This window comes from Equus caballus, chromosome 9, assembly GCF_041296265.1.
Source record: "Equus caballus isolate H_3958 breed thoroughbred chromosome 9, TB-T2T, whole genome shotgun sequence".
NCBI classification, from domain to species: Eukaryota; Metazoa; Chordata; class Mammalia; order Perissodactyla; family Equidae; genus Equus; species Equus caballus.
The window spans coordinates 64,026,677-64,047,345 of record NC_091692.1 but is presented as its reverse complement, the minus strand read 5'-3'; the positions used below and the strand labels follow the sequence as shown (position 1 = coordinate 64,047,345).

At 37.5% G+C, this 20,669-nt stretch overlaps 1 protein-coding gene across 33 annotated transcripts in view; it reads right to left on the bottom strand.

The window, feature by feature from the left end:
- RIMS2 (regulating synaptic membrane exocytosis 2) overlaps positions 1-20,405 on the bottom strand; it is a 572,519-nt gene extending 552,114 nt beyond the window's left edge. For all 33 annotated transcript variants that reach the window (XM_070221631.1, XM_070221642.1, XM_070221652.1 and 30 more), the window contains exon 1: positions 20,000-20,405. In XM_070221631.1, coding sequence (XP_070077732.1) covers positions 20,000-20,175 — 176 coding nt within the window. In that variant the 5' untranslated portion in view covers positions 20,176-20,405. The remainder of the gene's footprint in view (positions 1-19,999) is intronic.
- Positions 20,406-20,669: the final 264 nt, after the last annotated feature.

Genomic DNA, 20,669 nt, shown 5'->3' with positions numbered 1-20,669 from the left:
AGATTTGCTGAAAGGTAGCTATTGGCTTCAAAAAATGGCCTATTTGACAATTTCGATCACCTGAACGAACTTAATCAAAAATTTCCAGGCCAGCCCCATGGCTGAGGAGTTAGGTTCACACGCTCCACTTCGGTGGCCCAGGGTTTCACCGGTTCAGATCCTGGGCGTTCACCTAGCACCACTCATCAAGCCGTGCTGAGGCAGCATCCCACATAGCACAACTAGAAGGACCTGCAACTAAAATATACAACTATGCACTGGGGAGCTTTGGGGAGAAGAAGAAAAAGAAAGAAAAAAGATTGGCAGCAGATGTTAGCTCAGGTGCCAATATTAAAAAATAACAATTGCTAAACAAAATGCCATTAAAAAAAATTTCTAGGAACCTTATGAATGTACATTAAGTGAGTATGCAAAAGTTTATAGATTCAAAGCAATAGTTAGTGTCATAAAAATTAGGTTAAAATGATTCGCCAGTGATAGTCAATGTTATAATTTGAATCCTAATTAAGGCTAGTAAAGTACCGTATATGCTTGAAGAATATCAATATTATTTTTAAATAATTGATATTTTTTAAAAATTCAACTAGATTTGAAATCCATTCACATTATCAGAAGAAACTTCAACATTACGTTTGTCACTGAAAGAAGAGGAAAGGCAGTTAAAGAATGTTACTATCACTGAAGTAAAATCTAAAGAGAATGAATTTTCAAAATTCTGGCTAATAGCATAAAAGAGTTTCTATCAATCAAAGAAAAAGAAAAAAGTTCTTTCCTGCAATTTGCTACCAACTACCTGTACAGTTTCTTGTCAATAGTGACCAAAAAGAATTAAGAGATCATCATTAAACAGTCTTGATCAGGAATTACGTGTACCTGTTTCAAAAATAAGTAAATAAACCTGACAAAAAAGTTATGCTCATAGAGGCCAGCTAAGTTTCTCATTTTAGATGTTGAAAAGATATTATAAAGTTTTTACAATTCACCATTTACTATCTTCCATAATACCTTGCATTTTGTTTTGCTTATAATTATATAATAGAAAATGTGACTTATTTTTTCACAAAGTCCCATATAGATGCCCCCAAATCTTTTCCAGTTTACCCCAACATGACATACAAGTCTATTAGCATTTTCTATGTATGGCATGACATGAAAAAGGTTAGGAAGCACTAAGTTAAAGTTGTGTAACTATTCAGCTAAAATACGTAGTGGAACGGGAGAAAACAAGACTGCAGAGAGTAAATAAATAGGGGACAGATCATGACGGGCCTTGTTTGCCATGCTAAGAACTATACAATTTTACCCAACCTTTGTCAACCAGAGATATAGAAAAGAATTAAACTTTAAAGTCCTAAAGCATCCACTGTAGGTAATAAATTAACTTATCTCTCACACATCCAGAATGGTACTAGTTAATAGGCCCATCCTTGGGAGAAGTAAGAAAATAATTACTCATCATTTTGTGTGTTCCATGGTTCAGAGGAGGGACCCCAGTTAAAGGCTGCACGCAGCTAGCAATGGGGAGACACTGAGACTTTAAGCAAGAGTTATACCATCAGCTTTTTCATGTATAAAGCTCTTTCTGGCAACAGTAACATTTAAATTGTTCTAAATAAAAATTCAAACCATCTGAGATCAATGCAGACCCCAATAATGATCTATTTAAGCAAGCCAACAGAAGCAAAATCTAGTTTTCAATTCTTTCCTTTAAATTTTATTTTAAATGGCTGGTGATGACGATATCATTAATGGCCACTGTGATTACAATAATTAATGTTATACCAATGTATAGCTCACAGGCACTTTCATTTACATAGTGTCACTTTAACCCTATGATAGATACCCAGGCCCACAGTCCTTACCCACGATTCCAAAATCCTAAAACCTCTGAAAGGAAAACTTTCTTTGTAAGTCTGGGTCAAAACTCCTGATCTGAATTAGGATGAGACAATATACAGTTTATTTAATCCACTTGTAAATACGTATATGTTTCACTGGGAAAATATAAATGTGTTTGATTAAGGTCTGCTGTTCTGACCTCACTAAAAGTTACATATCATATCACACTGCTTGTCCTCAACCTCCTAATCCTCTAAAGTCCAAAATACCTGAATTCTAAAACACATCTGGCACCACAAGTTTCAGTTAAGGGATTTGGGAGCTGTGTTTTCCATCTCCATTTTACAGAGTTTAGGGAGTTTAAGTGACTTCTTCAAGATAACATAGCTTGTAAATGATGCAGCCGGCACTCTAATCCAGATCTCTAAATCTTGTTTTTTAACCCCTAACCAAGACTGATGACAAATGAAAAAACCTTTTCCTGCATAAAGAGACATTTCATATTTCATGTAATATCATGTAAGCAAAAGTTAATATAAAATTTTTAAAGTGCAAAATTAAAAAATAAAGTCTGTATCTAACCTTCAAAAAATATATTTTCTGCTGCTTAAATTTGTTTTCGACTTCACTGTTTTACACAAATGAATAAGTGCACTACCTGGTTTGAAGTCACTGACCCAGAAGTTAAGAGTACCACCAATTTTTACATTGATGCTATTTTCTCACTAAAATTCATAAAAACTACAAAGTGAATAAAACTTCATTTTAAAGGGATAATTATAATCAGATATTCTAGGGGTTGGCAAATTTCCTAATACCAATCCTATCAATCTTGTGTTAGTTATATTTTTCCACAAATATTTCTGATTCTCCCTCCATTCATGGTAAGATTGCACTTCTCTACCCTGAGCTAGGCATGATCATGTAACGTGCTTTGGCCAATGAAATGTGAGCAGAAGTTGTATACATATTTCTGAGAGGAAACTTTAAGAGACAACTTGCAATTCACCACAGTCTCTCTTTTCTTCTACTCTGAATGTTCCAGATAGCTTCTCCATCAGCCTGTGTCCGAGAATGAGGATGACATGGAGTAGAGACCCCAAGTGACCCAGAGAAAACATCTGGCATGAAAAAGAAAAAAACTATGTTGTTTTAAGCTACTTATATTTGGAGACAGCACAGCCCACTACAGATTTATAAATTTATTGCTTCTCAGTTCCAAATCCACCCTTCTTTGTACTACTTTGTTATACTCAATCTGGACTCCGTAACCATTTCTCCTTTACCAGTTGGCATAATCTTAAACTTTGTCAGTAGAGGGAGCCGGAGCAACATTAAAAGAAGAAGGGGCTTCTCATTCTGGTTTTGGGTGCTTTGCTTTTCTTGCAGTGCTTGGCTGCCAGGAGCTTAGAGAACATCCAGTGGCACTCACCCTCCTAGCATGTTTCACGAGTACCCCAGAGGGCATCTTTCCAGCAGTTTCAGCGGCAACCCAGCAGGTAGTATGCCAACAAGTTGCTGACACCCCAATAGTGGTTCCCAGTGAGTTTCCTAAGCATTCCAGCTAGCTTCTCAGCAAGGCCCACGTACACCCTCACAGGTGATTGCCTGCCCCAGCCTGTGGCAGCTCAATGGGCCACAGGGTCACCCTCCAATGAAGGCTGAATCTCAGCCTCAGCCATAGGGGAAGGGGCTTCTTCCAACTTTGTTCCTTCCTTGGGGACTCAGCCTCAGCCCTAAAAGTGGTAGCTGCTCCCTTCTATAACCTTCTATAGGTTAATAATCCTCTATAGTAAAATTTCCCTGTTCAAGTTACTATTGCAGTTTCTGTCTCCTGACTGGATTCTGATATCCAGACTATCCTAACATATAAAACTATATACTGCAACATGAATTTATATTAGTAGTTTTAAAGGACAATTTTGGATTATTTTCTTTTTCTACTTTATTTATTTGATAGGTACTTTTAATGTTCTATATACCTAAGTTAAAACAATTGATTATATTTTAAACACTGACATAAAGTTTAAGTCATAATACACACTGTATCTTTTCATTAAATCAGACTTCTCGGCTAATAATTATAAGAAAGAAATATATGAAAGCACACTTATTGTGGGGTAAGAAATGGTTCTTGATCAAACCCACCAACAGAAACCACATTCTTGTCAAAAGATTAAATCCAAATCTTTACTTACTCTTACTGCAATATAAAATTTATGCTGAGTCTTTAAAAAAGACCGTTAGACAATGAAAATACTGCATTTGGAAATATTTTAATGACTCTTCATTATGTTAGTCATATGGCAAAATTATTTATTACTCCCTCTATAAAAATAAATCCAATTATTAACCAAAATGACTACTTAGGAAGAGTATTTATGTGCTTTTTATGTGCAGAGCCCAGAACAATTCACACTGCTTGTCCTCAACCTCCTAATCCGACCCCTAGTAAGACCAGCATTTTAATTCAGGAAGAACTTGTTAAATAAATAAAATAAGTTGGCGATAAGTTGAGGGCAATAAAGTATTATAAACCCATGGAAAAGTGCATTGTAAAATATTATTCAGAGATATCATTCTGGAATTTGTGTCTCTGAATACAAGATACATTTCAAAAAATAAGAGTAGCACAGTATTTACTTTATAAAAAAAATATATTCAAACTTATATCTAGTGACACTCACTAGAGAAATGTAAGGAGAATAATGGCCCCCAAAGATACTCACACTCTAATCCCAGGAACATGTAATTATGTGTCCTTACATAGCAAAAGGGATTTTACAGATGTGATTAGATGAGAAGATTATCCTGGAATATCTGAGTGGGCCCAATCTAATCACATGAATCTTTAAAAGAGAAAAATCTTTCCCAGCTATGGGCAGAGAGAGATGCAATGACAGAAGAAGGGTTAGAGAGATGACATCATGAGCAGAATTCAACATCCCATTGCCGGTGCTGAGATGTAGAAAGCTATATGTAAGCACTGGAGAGAGGCCTATTGGAGGTTAGAACAGCATTCAGCTGACAGCCAACAAGGAAATCGGGATCTCAGTTCTATAATCTCAAGGAACTGAATTCTTTCAGCAGCCCAAATGAGCAAGGAAACATCCTCCCCTCTAGCTTCCAGAAAGAAATGCAGCCAGTTCCTTTGATTTTAGTCCAATGAGACCCATCTCAGACTTCTGACCTACAGAACTGTAAGATAATAAACTTGTGTTGTTTTAAGCCACTAAACTTGTTACCAGTAGAAAACTAATACAAAGAATACTATTTATGAACTGGGAAGATCTGTCTTAATTTATTTTAAAAAAATAATGTCCTTTCAATAGGCATTAAAAAAACTTGAGGTTCATAAAAGTATTTCTGATGATAAACTAGATTGATATTCTCTATAGTTATCAATGTTTCCTCTACTCCCACCTAATTCATTTATTTAACAAACATTTATATGGTGTTTATTACATGCTAGGAATTCTTCTAAGAACCTTACAAACATAAACTCAATTAATCCTCATAACAGCTTCTGAAGTAGGTGTTAGCAGTCCCATTTTACAGATGAACACACTGAGGTGCACAGCTACCAAGTAACAGAGCCCAGATTGGAACCCAAGCTTGTCTCACTCCAGAGTCCAGGAGCTTAAACACTAGGCTCTTAGCTATTTTCCATAAGACTAAAAGGCAATGTGATGCTAAGAGAAATGGGTGTTGGAGTTAGAAAGATCTGTGTTCTGCTACTTATGAACTTTGTGATCTGGATCCTAGCACATAGTAGACACTGAACAAATATTAGCTCCCTCTTTCAATTCCTGCTACAAGTCTAGAGATATATTCAAATTCAAAGAAAACTCTATGTGAAACAGGCATAAGATTAAAACTGAATATTCGTTTCATATTCCTAAATTTCCACTTCTTTTTCCTCCATTCTACATATTCCTTCTCAGATCTTAATTAAGATAATTTATGGTACCACAGAAGACTGTCTCTAGGGGTACTCTAAGCTCTCATTATTATATCAACAAAGAACTGGAATTTTACTATAAGAACACTACTAGGAAAGTAAGGGAAAAAATTTTAAAGAAATTACACATGAGATATAGGTAGAGCAAACCCTCTTTGATTTAAGGTAACCTTAGCTATAGATTACCTCAAATGACACAGTTTATTACACACACCTTTGGGTTCATTTCTTTGGCTCGATTTTGTTACCATGTTACCTTGTTCTTGTTAAGATACTTGAAGAGTGGTCGCTGCCCATATGCTAATATTCTTTAAACTTTTTATCACCTAGAAATCAACTTCATCTCATATTCCAGACATTAACAAATGTCCAGCATCAGGTTTTAACAAAGATGCTTTGTCTTTAAAGGTGCATACCTTCTGCACTAGCAGACCATTTAAATGTCTATGCTCAAGTTCCCTTGATTTTAAATTTCTGAATTTTTTCCGAAGCATACTTAGAAGATGATCCAATTCCACACATTCTCTCTGAAGATCCATTTAGCTTCCTACCCTTGAAATACCACCATCATTATTGCCCAGAGAATTTTTTTGTTGGGGGTGGTTTCTAAAATGCTAACATCTACTCTTTCAAACAGAAAATACTTGATACAATAGCAAAAGTACATTGTCTACCACTAGCAAAAAGGGGCTTAATCTCTCACATCCTTGAACAAATGTTATTAAATGAAAAGTTTCTTAAATGGAAAAAATAGTATTTATTAAATATATTTTGTTCTCACTGATTTCATTTGTTGCTCACTGTTTGTCAGTTTAATTAATACCATGCATCATAAGCAATAGTTCTCATGTCCAAGAGAAGTAACAATGAAACTTCTTGCAAATGTGACCAGTAATCCCAAAGACAACCATTTCTTGAGATATTAGCAGCTATCCACTCAGTTAGGTAGTGCCAGACTTAACCATTAATTCAAAAAACATTTATATCCATTCACAATGGACCACCCACTGATCACACTGTCCTTCTCTACAATCTATTAGAAAAGAGAAAGAAGCCAACAACTATAATATAATAAAGTGTAGTTATTAAGAGTGCAAATTCTAGAATATGGCTCCTTGGGTTTAAACCCTGGCTCCCTACTGAAAACTTTGGGCACATAACTTGAGTCTTCATTTTTTTCATCATAAAACTGGGAAAAATAATAACTATTTCATAAGGTTGTTGTACAAGCTGAATCAGATAATGCATATATAATGCAGCATACTAATACCATAGTAAGCATTCAATAAATGTTGGCTGAGTATTAATGTAGTAAGAGTTATTAATAGAGGTATGCAATAAGAGTTATGAGAGCACAAAGGAGAGTCACCCAACACTGTTTTCAATAAGTTGGAAACCTGAGATGAATTTCAGTTACGAAGTAGTAGGACTTAGCCAGAGAAAAGTGGGTAGGGCTTTCCAAGAGAACAAAGTGGGTAGGGCTTTCCAGTAAGAGAACAGTATATGTTGAACTACAGAAGCAAGACTAAAAAAAATTAGGAAACTAACTTCAAAGAGTCTGATACAACCAAAACAGGCATTGCTCATGAAAGACTACAAGAAGAGAAAGATCGATAAAACATCACAAAGGGACTTCTGTGGTATACCTAGAAGTTTGGACTATATGATAAATGCAATGGGGAGGCGCCAAAGAATATTAAGGGTTTTAAAACAGATTTGTGTATTAGAGTGTTGTACTACTGTGGAGGTTGCACTAGAAGAGATGAGCCTGAAAGTGGAGATATCTGTTTAGAAACAAATAGTTAAGGAAAATATAATAAAGGCATGAAACAAGGCAGTAACAATGAAGATGGAGAGAAACAGACAGATTTCAAAGATATTTGGAAGACACTAATAACAGGATTTGGTAACTGATTATATCTGAGGGCTGAGGGAGAGGAAGGAAATTAGAATGACTCCCATTCACCACCAAGTTTTATTAAGAAATGTTTATTGACTGATAACTATGTGCCTTGTACTGCCCTGAGCATAAAAAGAAGATTAAAACTTTGTCCACGACTTCAAAGAAACCAGTCATACTAAGGAGAACATAGAGATCAGTAATTACTATTGAATATCAGAAACATTATAAAATAATTATATACAAAATGCTATGGAAATTGAAAAGAGAGACACAACTGGTGGAAATGCATCAAAGAGCAATGGAGATGGGCACAAAACAGATCGTCACGTAACGAGTAAGGGCATGTGCATAACCAAAGAGTTAAAGAACATGACATATAGAGGGATTCATAAAATGATTACTATAGTTATATTGAACGATGCATTGGATGAAGTGGGTTGTGGATACCTAAAGTCATGGTCCATTCACATTCATAATCCCAATAAATTTTTACTGAACCACAGTGTAGCAGTCTGGGTCCTGGCAGGAAATAGATGGCATATTCAAACTGAGTAATCAAGGAGAGTTTAATAAAGGGACTAATTTACAAAGGTGTGGGCAGGGTTTAAGGAAACCAACAAGGGATGGTGTGGCACGGGGGTTTACAGCAGTAGAAAGCAATTTCCAGAACCAGAAGAAAATAACTATACTAACAGAGCCACCAAATGGAACTGGTGTTTTCAGAAGAAAAACACAGCCAACCGCAAAAGCCTGGTATAGAGGAAGCCTGGGAACAAATAATCTGACCTCATTCTTCTCCTTACCTCCAATCTACCAGTGCCTCAAAATCTACCAGTTCTGTATCGACAGAACTCAACTGGAAGTCAGAGAACAAGGGAGCCTCCTGGTGCAATCTATAGAGGTCAGCCTCCCATAGTACACAGCAAAATGGAAAAAAGTGGAGTAGATCTAGAGGGGTAAATGGAAAAATATGTAAAATGCAGTGATAATTTTCAACAACATTCAACTAACAGATTCCTCTGATCTTATAAAATTTACCTCCAATTTCTGCAAACCTTTCTAACTTTTAGTTTGGAGATGAAGTTTAACCATTAGCCTTCAACCTGCAAAACTTCTAACATGAGGCTTCAATTTGTTCTAAAATGGATCGCTAATATTGTGAATCTTTCTGTCTCATCATTAAGTTTGTGTGCTACATGTGCTTCCAGAACAAGTATTTCTCTTAAGATATAGTATATGTACTTTTTTGCATCTTCAACAACAAATCCCCAGTTGGGATACAGCTTAGTTGTCACCAAGCAGATGGAATAGACCCTTCAGGATACAAATCTGTATTCAAGAATCCTATGACTGAGTTAAGACTTAGTCTGGTTTAATCTTAGTCTAAACTAATCTTAGACCAGACAGTCAGTGAAGAGAGATCAGCCTGTGGTAATAAAATTCAGTACCATGGAAGTACTTCTGGAGTCAACCAGTGCAAAGATGAGAACCTTAAAGCTTTTCAAAAGTAAAATAAATAACAGATAATAATCATAAGAGAATTTGTATTAGTTAAGGTGTTGTTAGCCAGAATAATAGATACACCCCCAAAATTGCAATGACTTAACACAGAAATGTATCTCCTATTCATGGAAAGTCTAATTGGGGGAGGGTGGTCATCAGCCAGACCTCAATCACATTAACCCATCTAGATACGAGGGGACCTGGAAAAGGTAGTTCAGGGCAAGGCAGCTGCTGCATAGCAACAACTCTATGAGAGAAGAATATAAATCTCTGATGAACATCTAGCTACCTCCGCTACAAGATTCATTTTTGACAGAAAAAACAATTTGTGCTAATAAAAGCATTAACTAATCTTTCAGCTTTTGGTCAAAAGGAATTATGTGTGATGTGAGATGAAACAGATTTTTCATATATGTGCCTGAGAAGTAAGCCATTACAAAAAAAAAAAATTCATATGCCAACAAAACAAGAGGGATGTGAGCATAATCTCCATCTGTCAAGTGAACAATACCAAAGAACCAAATACCAATAAACACCATTGTGGTTATTCTGCTATCTAGCTATATGGTTTAGTGTATTCTTTTTTCCCAGTGTAGCATTCCAGAAGCCTAACTGCAGATGCATGAAACTACGAAGTTATTTTTTCCTTCCAGCTGAACATAAACTTGGTTGGAAGAAAAAATGCTGAAGGGCAAAGAGAATCCCATCTTCCTCCTGTGCCTAAAGGAGCATTTATCAAGCACCTCTGTTTACTAGAACCTACCAAATTATATGTGTCACATAAAAATATTAAATACTTATAATGCATAAACTGTGTAAAAGTTGTGGTTTTTTTAAAGATTTTATTTTTCCTTTTTTTCCCCAAAGCCCCTCAGTACATAGTTGTGTATTTTTAGTTGTGGGTCCTTCCAGTTGTGGCATGTGGGATGCCACCCCAGCATGGCCTGATGAGCAGTGCCACGTCCGCACCCAGGATCTGAACTGGCAAAACCATGGGCTGCTGAAGCGGAGCGCACGAACTTAACCACCGGGCCACGGGGCCGGCCCCCTGTATAAAAGCTTTTAATTCTAAATCCCTTAAAAAAACATTTAGCTAGCACTATGTTGTATGGAAAATACGAATTAGAGTTTTTTGACATCTATATAGTAGATATAATACATGTTCATAATATATAAACTGTATAAAAGCTGTTCATTCTTAGCCTAATTTATACTATCTAGCTACCTACAAATTTTTTTGGTAACAGTCCTAGAGAGAAAGTAGTGAAATAATATTATACTACTCCTGAATCTAAAACTGTTCTTAACTTTTCCCTTTCCATAACCCTACTTCCAACCTTATTTCTAGAACTCCCATCACAAATGCAACAAAATTTATCTCTTTCACAATACGAACACTTTCTGAAATACTGCAATAATACAATAAGCTACTACAAAGAGAAACAGAATCTTCACCAACTGCTACATGTCATTTCCAAGGCTAATCTCCTCTATACTTTCCTAAAATAAACTCACATTTCCAAAATTCCTGTAGAGATGATGTAGGAATACATTAAAAAAGAGGAAATTTGTCCTAGTTAAATTCAACATATAAAACAAAGATTGTGTAATAGTGAAAAACACCCAAAGAATGAAACAAAACCAGATGATAAAAAATTCACTGAGACTAAGTTGTCAATGGGAGCAAGGAATGTTCAATAAAAGGAAGATAGACCTGGAGTTTTGAAAAGATTACAGTGTTAACATATCCAGTAGTAAAAAGTTTTATAAGCTAAGATATTAAGTAGGGTTCCTTTGAATTATGAATAGATTCAAGTAGTACTGATTTTTTCATTCCCCACTTTTTCTTTGCCTTCCTTCTTCTCTTTTTGCCCTTTTTACTACTGCTCCATTATTTCTCATCCTACTGCCACTATATCCCAAGTTGTAGTCACTTCTAGTACACATTCATGTTATAACTCTTTAGAATTACTAAAACAATAAAAGAAGCCACTTCCCAACTGCCCTCTCAAGAGAACACTGGTCCTGAGACTAAATGAGTTCAGAGAGCTGACCATCAGTGAGATGAGCAGGCAAAGACAGGTATATATTATGCATAGCAGTCAGTTGAGCAAGTCAGGCATCATAAGAATTTACTTCACCCTTTACACATAGTTGTCAAATCCTGGTAATCTGGGGCCAGCCAGGTGGCGCAGCAGTTAAGTTCACTCATTCCTCTTTGGTGGCCCGGGTTTCGCCAGTTCGGATCCAGGGTGCAGATCTATGCACTGCTTGGCAAGCCATGCTGTGGCAAGCATCCCACATACAAAGCAGAGGAAGATGGGCATGGATGTTAGCTCAGGGCCAGTCTTCCTCAGCAAAAAAGAGGAGGATTGGCAGCAAATGTTAGCTCAGGGCTAATCTTCCTCAAAAAAAAAAAAAAAATCCTGACAATCTGGCTTCTAAACTTCAAAATCTGTCCTGCCTCTCCACCTCCACCATGACTGCCTTATTTCATATCTTCCCCATCTATCACCTGGATTACTATAAGAGTCTTCTAACTATTGCCCTTGTCTCTAGTATTACATATTCTCATCAATCCATTATACTGTAAGAGTGGGGAAGTTTTTTTCAACAAAAGTTCGATTATATTGAGCCACTGTTGAAAATCCCTCCATGACTCCCTACTGCCTTCGGGATTAAATCTAAATCAAAAGAATAGCATATAAGATCTTTTAAGTTCTGACCCTTGCCATCTCTTCAGTCTCCTCTACTGACTCACCTCTGTTTAAATCCTATACTCCAGACCTTCTGAACCACTACAAGTGAGTTTCTTGACCATGCTTGGCCTCTCTTTCACATATGAGAGGTGTTTGAGGAGAGGGAGACTTGAGAGTTTTAGCATTTCTGCTTGGAATATGTTCCTCTGCCCAGGTAACATCTACTCATCCTTTGAGACTCAGCCTAGATGTCATCTCCCCAAGACTGGACCAGATGTTCCTCTTGTGTGAATATATCTATGATAAACTGTGCACAGTGGTCTCCTAGCACTTATTGTGCAATATTTTAATTATGATTTGTCATGTTTGTTATAGTGATTTCCTTAAGGGTCACCAGATAATGGTTAAAACTGTTTTAACACCCAGAGATATCTGTATTTCATTAGGTGACTAGAGAATATACAAGTATCTGTAGTCTCTAGTATCTTTAATATCTAGGAGTAAAATTTCTAGACATTTTAAAAGGATAAACTGTCTGACACCCTCAAACAATGTCAAAGAGACAAGCGCTCACTAGATTAGTCTGACATTTTTTACTATGGTTATAATGTACTAAAAACACCTTTACAGTGTTTTTCATGACACTTTACATTTTTATGTGTTCATTTGATTATGGTTGGTCTTAGATTGTCTGTCCCTGGAGGAAATGAATTATTTCTATCCAAACATTCTATACATTCCTTACCATTCAGCTCGGTTAAACACACTGGAAATTTGCAAATGCTTTGAAAGTAAAATAATATTTTTAAAGCAAAATATTCCTTAATTTGTAATATTCTTTAAATTTAAAAATTATATATCACAATATTCTTCTGGTTTCTTAGTCAAAACAAATATGCTCTTAGTTCAAAAGAAAGATGAGTTGCAATCACACACAAATACTATAAGTTTGCTTCCAGAAAAATAAACAAAATTGGACATATGTTTAAAAACTACATTTGAATTCAAAAATAAGGACAGTATTACCTAAGCAAACCTTTTTCTTTTAGGGTACTGAATTTCATCTTGAAAGCAAGCACTATCTAAATGAACACAGTCTTTCATTCCCAATGTTTCATTCATTCACCTAATTTTTTTTTTTAAGATTTTATTTTTCCTTTTTCTCCCCAAAGCCCCCTGGTACAAAGTTGTGCATTTTTAGTTGTGAGTCCTTCTAGTTGTGGCATGTGGGACGCCACCTCAGCGTAGCCTGATGAGCAGTGCCATGTCGGCGCCCAGGATTTGAACTGGAGAAACCCTGGGCCGCCAAAGCGGAGCACGGGAACTTAACCACTGGGCCACAGGGCTGGCCCCCTAACTAATATTTTTAAGTACTACTATGTGTAAGGTAGTGCGTTAGATGAGAAGGTGAGGCTGAAATAGTGTACACGACAAACATGGTGTCTGCTCTCTGGGAGTTTATAATCCAGCAGGGGAGACAGCCCATAAACAAGTAAAGAAATCACTGCAAATTTTGATAAGTACAACTGGGGAACTATTAAAGATGTTGTGATAGATAATAAAGGAGAAAACCTACTTAAGAGTGATCAGGAAAGACCTCTCTAAGGAGGCAAATTTGAAGCTAAGGCCAGAAGGATAAGAAAGAGGCAGTCATACAAAGATTGTGTGTATTTTGGGGGCAATGGAAAGGTGATGAGCATTCTAAGCTCTAATAATCATGCTTCAGAATTAGATTAACCTAATAAGATTCTCTGACTTCTCAGATACAATATGAATATGACAAATAAGTAAGTACATATTTTGATTTATTAATAGAGTAAAAAAAATTGATCTTTGCCAAATCTAAGGACAATCACAGAATAATTTTTACAAATTAGTTCCCTCACATTCACCCACAACAATCAGTAGCTTGCCAATAACCAACAACTTGGTGTCAGTATTATTTTCACTGCTACACCTTAGTTATCAGATTCCCTAATGGTTTTTCTTGAGGAAACTGCTTCCAATTTGACACATTCCCTCTCACCATCCCCGGTCTTCTAGACAAAAAATGAAGTCACTGAAAAGTCCTCCAGGCATATTTTGACTTCCCAGTAGACAGGAAAAGAATCTCTCAACTTAATAAAAAAAAAAAAAAAAGGGGGGGGTGGGGGGAGCCAGCTCCGCGGCTTCCCCGGTTCGGATCCTGGGCGAGGACAGGGCACCGCTCCTTAAGCCATGCTGAGGCAGCATCCTACATAGCACAACCAGAAGGATCTACAACTAGAATATGCAACTATGTACTGGAGGGCTTTGGGGAGAAGAAGAAGAAAGGAAAAAAAAAGACTGGCAACAGATGTTAGCTCAGGTGCCAATCTTTAAAAAAAAAAAAAAGGAAGATTTCACCCAGGAATGCTATGATAATACTAAGGTTAAGAGACTGCTGTCTATAATCAGTTAACAACTATTTATTGCACACCCACTTGTGCCAGGACATTTAAATAATCTATACTGATCAAATTAATCCTTCAAAGTAGGTGTTATTACTCAGATAATATAGATGAGGAAACATGGGCTCAGAGCGTTTAATAATGTAAGCAAGACTTTACAGTTATTAATTAATAAAGTACGATTTCAAGTCAAAATCCATCTGGCCCACCACACTTACCTCCACTACCTCCCTCTTCATCACACGGTATAGTCAGTTCTTTATGTATCTATCTATATATATATGTACTTTTATTTTTAAAAACTGGCCCTGAGCTAACATCTGTTGCTGATCTTTTTTTCTTCTTCTTCTTCTTCTTCTTCCCAAAGCCCCCCAGAACATAGTTGTATATTCTAGTTGTAGGATCTTCTAGTTCTACCACATGGGACACTGCCTCAGCATGGCTTGATGAGAGGTGCTAGGCCACGCCCAGGATCCAAACCGGGAAACCCTGGGCCCCCAAAGCTGAGTGGGCAAACTCAACCACTCCACCACTGGGCCAGCCCCTATCAATATATAGCTTCAATAAGAAGATATTATTTAATTCTTCTAGTTACTTTAGAATAAAATATATATTTAAAGAATTTATTAGGTACCTTCTCATAAAATGCCAACCAACTTTTTAGAATGCATTTTGAGTCACTAAAAACTACAAGTTCTCAATTTTTGGCAATGGCCATGGTAATTTACATGTGAAATAATGATTTTTGTTTAAAAGTTTTCATGATTAAATTGCATCATTTATCTGACATACCACATTCTTAAATTTTCATTTAGCTATGAGAAGAAAATAGTCATTTTTTAAGTATTAGAATGAGGAGGATCACTCTAAGTATATCACAAACCCATAAGCCATAAAACAAATATAAATTCAAATACATTTTTAAAAAATCTTGACCAGTAAAAAAAGGTATAAACAAGGTCATAAAACCAATGACATATAAAGAGCCTCTACAAATCAATAAAAATGACCAACAAAAAAAGAAATACAAAAGGCTCAAAACAAATGTAAAAAGCTCTCAACCTCACGGATAATAAGAAAATTGCAATTAAATCTACAATGGCATATTTTTCACCAATACACTGGAAAGGATTATCACACAATGAGTTGCCAAAGATGTGACAAAGTCTCCCTAGTATATGTCACTTATGCATACTTCCTCTATGAAAGTAAATTTGGCAATATTTATTAAAATTTAAAATATACTGACCTTTTGACCAAACAATTCTATTTCTAGGAATTTATCCCAGGGATATATTCACACTTGTGGGAAATAACATAGGTACAAAGATATTTATAACAGTATTGTTTCTAATGGCAAAATAATTAGAATCAACTTAAATACTCAAAAATATGGTACTAGTTAAAGAAATTATAAAACAGTCATAAAATGGGATATCATGCAGCCATTAAAATGCACGAGGCAGCTGTATACTAATGAGTGTGGAATTGACCTCCTAAAAAGTAAACAGCAAGACACATCTCTGTTTTTCATCTTTACCCATATACATCCATACATGTACATGCACACATGTACACACACATACAGACACACAATATTTGGTATATGCACATATTTACTCTTATACATAGAATATTTCTGGAAGAGTACACAATAAAAGGCAACAGTAGTTGTCCCTAGCTAGTGGAAATAGGTAACTAAGAAATTTCGTGCCCATATGTATATATTACCTACTAAATAAAGACGTTTATAAGTTGACTTTGGAAAGTACTTTTAAAATTTAATTATTAAAAAAAATTTAGAACTGCTCACCTATGATTTAAATATAAGCTAAATTATTACCTTGATCTATCATAGAAATTTTTACTTACTGTCTTCCTTTATTTGGGGAGCAAATTGTCCCTTTGACATTTACAGAAAATCTGAACTGAGAATGAAAAGATAATTTACATGTCAAGAAACACATAATTTCTAATTTGTTACAAAAACACCTCATCTAAAAGACTATGATATGCACACAGTAGAAATTCAATAAATACATACTTTTCTATTGATTTCAGTGGGTTTGGTTTCCTTAAACATTTCTTTTCACAATACCACACCAAAAAAAAAAAAACCCTCACTGGAAAATATAAACGTTTTAAAAATTATGCTTTTCTTTCAAAAAAATTATTCTTCATTTTCCCAACAAAATTGATTACTACCTTATTAACATTACCAGAAGACAAACCAACATTATTTATTAGGTACCTACTATGTGCAGGTGTTAAGGATGCACAAAACACAAACACCAAAGAAGAGTATATGTTTATTCTTGCCCTCAAGAAGTTTACAGTCTTGAAAGACAAGGCTTAAAAACATTAATCAGTAAGAGGACATTATAGATTTTACTGATGGATTGAGTTATCCAAACCAAAACTGTTAAAGGAATTTATGTAAGGATAAAGAAAGTACCTACTGATCTATTGAGGGATCTACTGAGATATAGAAATGCTTCCAAAATTTTAGTGTCTCACTCATATATAAAATGGTATTATTTGATGGTGATAGAAGATTTCCTGAGTATGTAGATGTTCAGCTAGGCTTTGAAGAAATTGCTGATAATTAAATACAAGTAGTTTTTAATTATTCAGGATCCTAAAAGAGACAGATTAGTGGTCTCAATCTGTTTTGATCGTTCACCTCTCTCATTAAAAATATCTCAGGTATGAACCTCTCAATACATGCATATTTATTTATAAATTAAATGCATCTGAATATTGTGAGTGTATATATTAAGTATCAGTAAAGCTTAATTTATTTCTTTTTCAAATAAAAATAGAAATGTAAATAAAAGTTTTAATACTTTCTTCCTGTACTCCAATATATCATCTTTGATGCCCTTGGGCATGCACTCCCCACTTTGTATGAATATTTAATATGAATAGTGAAACTCACAGATCATGCAAAAATATTTTCATCCAATAGTTTCCATTTTTCGCACATCAAACTTATTTTTTAACTTAGTTGTTAAAGGGCTACAGACATGAATTTGAATTCAGTTTATTTCTCTCTGCCTATGACCTCTCAGAATAGATGTCAACATGCAATTAAATGGACATCACTAAAAAGAAACAAAAGATAATGTGGTCATGACCAGATAAATGGCCCCTAAAACTTAATGGGAAATAATAATCATTGAAGAAAATTAGTATTATTTTTTCCTAGATATAGTATTGGTAACTTAATATCCAATATTGATAATATACTGCTTAATAAATTGTCAAATTCTTCAAAAGGTTTTATCTCTATCACAACTCTGTTATAAAGTCTGCTCTTTCGCTCATTTTCCTTGCCTAATCTTATTTTATTACAAAAGCCAAAAGCATTTTTAAAGAATGTTCAAAATTAAATTTTCAAATATATTATGCTTTAACCTCCAAAGAACTTCTTGTCAAAATGAATACAAAAATAATTGTGAACCCATATAGGCTGTTTTGAGGTATAAACCCTTCCAAGACTAAGTTAGGTAGAAATGCAGATAGATATTTTAAATGAATATGAATAGATTTTTCATCAATGTAATTTCATATACTGTGTGAATATATGTGTAGAGAATGTTTGTTTCTACATAAACTGTGCAAATGTGAATGCACAAACATTATATGTATTTGCATAGTATGCAGGTTTACATAGAAATGTAATATAGGCACACATAGGTACCTAAAAAACCCTTTCACAACATTTTCCTAATATACTGTTCATTATGAGTAATTCTCAATTCACAACTTAAAGTTAATTTAAATTTCTATATATTAGAACAATAAATAGATTTAGAACTATAGTGAACTATCCAATAAATACTATGATTTAGCATACTGTAAAGAAAAACACACTGTATATTTAAATACATATGGGGGTCAAAGAAATAAAACTACATTTTATTTGAGCATCATTTTGGCAACACTAATTTTAAAGCAATCACAGTAAAAAATGGATTCATATATCTAAATATCAAACTCTAAGTCACCAAAAGCTTGGCATTATCAGCATATATAGTAAAGTTAAGCAAAGTTAGGAGTATGCTCAAAAAGCTTTTAAAAATAATACTTTATTCTCCCATTAGTTGAAATAAGCTATTTAAATCTCTTAACCTTTTTTCATTTCCCAAGCCTACTAATAAATCACATTCCCAAACAAGTACTCAAACCCAGAAATTAGCTTTGAAGAAGCAATTCTTCTTTATTTCAGTTAATACGTCAGAAATACATTTGTTCTCCTACTCCCTCAGTAATTTTTGAGAAGTAGTACTTTTCTCGAATATGTACAGATATTTGATACATTTGTTACCATAAATTATTTAAAGTTGTATTTTTCATTAAAATGTGAAAATAGAGAATTGTTTCTTTATAAGTACATTAAAGAATACTGAATTCAACAACCTGTTTTTAAAATTTACATCATGCGAGGTCAGTGTGTTAGTTCCTTCAGAGAGGAACTCTACACTTTCAATTGTGTGTTTCTGTGGAGAATACGGGAAAAGCATACTTGATAACAGGCAAAAGAACGGTCCCATCTTTGGCATATAAACTGTGCGAGGTAATCTCCTAGTGACTAATTCATTTCAAGTAAAAAAACAGTTGAGTTGGAAAAATATAAAAAGGTTACATATCTTCTACACAATCTCACATAGTAACTGAGAAATCAAATAACCATAAAACATTTAAAAGCAAACCTGTAGAAACAAATCTCTACTAAACTGACAAGAAGAGGAGTCTCAGAGCGACAGCTCTCTCTGTCTGGACAGTTCCCTGGTGCTGAAGTTACACAGCCGCTAAACCGCTGCCTGGGCGCTGCTTTCCCTCTCCCACCCTCGGCAAAATCCTAGCTGCCCAGACTATAAGCACGAATAATAGAACTTCACAGGGTAGGAAGCAACCCAAACTGCAGTAATCGGAGGAACTGGAGTCTCTTCACAGTCTCCTCAGGATTAAACAGATTTACTAGTTGCAGACAGACAGAGCAGCAGAGCGCAGGGTGTTGGAACCCGCCGAAGGGGAGGGGCTGGAAGATGGCGGCGGCCGCACACCCACCCGAGACGCGACAGAGCTTAGGCCCCTCGCCCGCACAGCCGCCCTCCTGCCCGCGGCGACCGTGGGCAGCGCTGCTCCTCTCTGCGTTGGGGTCAGAGTCGCCCTGCGGAGGCGCGGGACGAGGGGCCCCCGGCGGCACCCGCATCCCCGGCCGGCGCGCCTTCGCCCGCGTCCCGGCCGGGAGCACCTGTGCACGGCCATATTGGATCCATTGCCCCAGTCACTGCCTCCGCACGGGGGCGGCGGGAAAGAAGGGACGCGCGGAGCCGGGGTTCAGCCCCAGCCCCACCCGGGCCCCGGAGCCGAACTGGCCCGCCGGGAAAGCCGGAAGGACGCCCGGGAAAATTACACCGCCCAAAGGCTCTCCACCCTCACCTCAGCTGGCCTCGGCGCCCTCCCTCCCCGACACACACCCCCGCGCCCTGACACCCAGAAAGCAGCCCCGGCGGCCGACGCCGGCCGCAGCCCTCGTGGCCCAGGCGCCGCCGGCGGGAGGGAGAGCGACGATCCGGGGCGCGCAGGCGGCCGCAGGGCAGCGGCCGAGGGGGCGGAGGGCAGGGAGGGAGGCGGGAAGATGGAGCCGGGTCCTTACTTGAGCACCGACTGCTCCTTCTCCTCTTCTTTCTTCTGCCGATCCATGACGGCCAGGATGATTTTCCTCTCCTCCTCCGTGAGGTGGCTGAGGTCGGGCATCTCGGGCTGCAGAGGCCGCTGAGAGGCCACCGGGGTGGGAGCCGGGCGGCCCCGCGGCCCGACAGGAGCCGACATCTTTGGTGGAGCCTAACCACCCTAGGGAAGCGGGGAGGCAACTCCACGGGCGGCGGCGGCGGCGGCGGCACCCGCGCGGGCGGCTGGGGCAGCCTCCGGCGCTGGGACAAATACATACAAATCAATGGCCTTCAATCCGAGGCGACAGCCCCCCTCCCCCAAGACAGAAAGAGCGGGGGGAGGGCAGGGCGAGTGCGGGGGGAGGGAGGGTGAGGAGAGCGCTCCGGGAAATGTTTCTTCTTCCCAGGGGCGAAGGGCTGGCAAGTGAGCAGTTTCGGGGGGAGAGGAGCGGGAGGCCGGGCCTGGCCACGGAGCGCGCGGAGCGCCCGGGGAGGCTGGTGGAGTAAGGTGGCGCGGACCGCTCAGGGTGGGGTGACTGGAGGGAGCAGGCGGGAGGCGGCGCGGGCTGGGGCGCGAGGGTGTCCGGCCGCGGCGGGGGCGGGGGCCCGCGCGCCGCCCGAACGGGGAGAGGGGTAGCTGCGAACCGGCCCCCA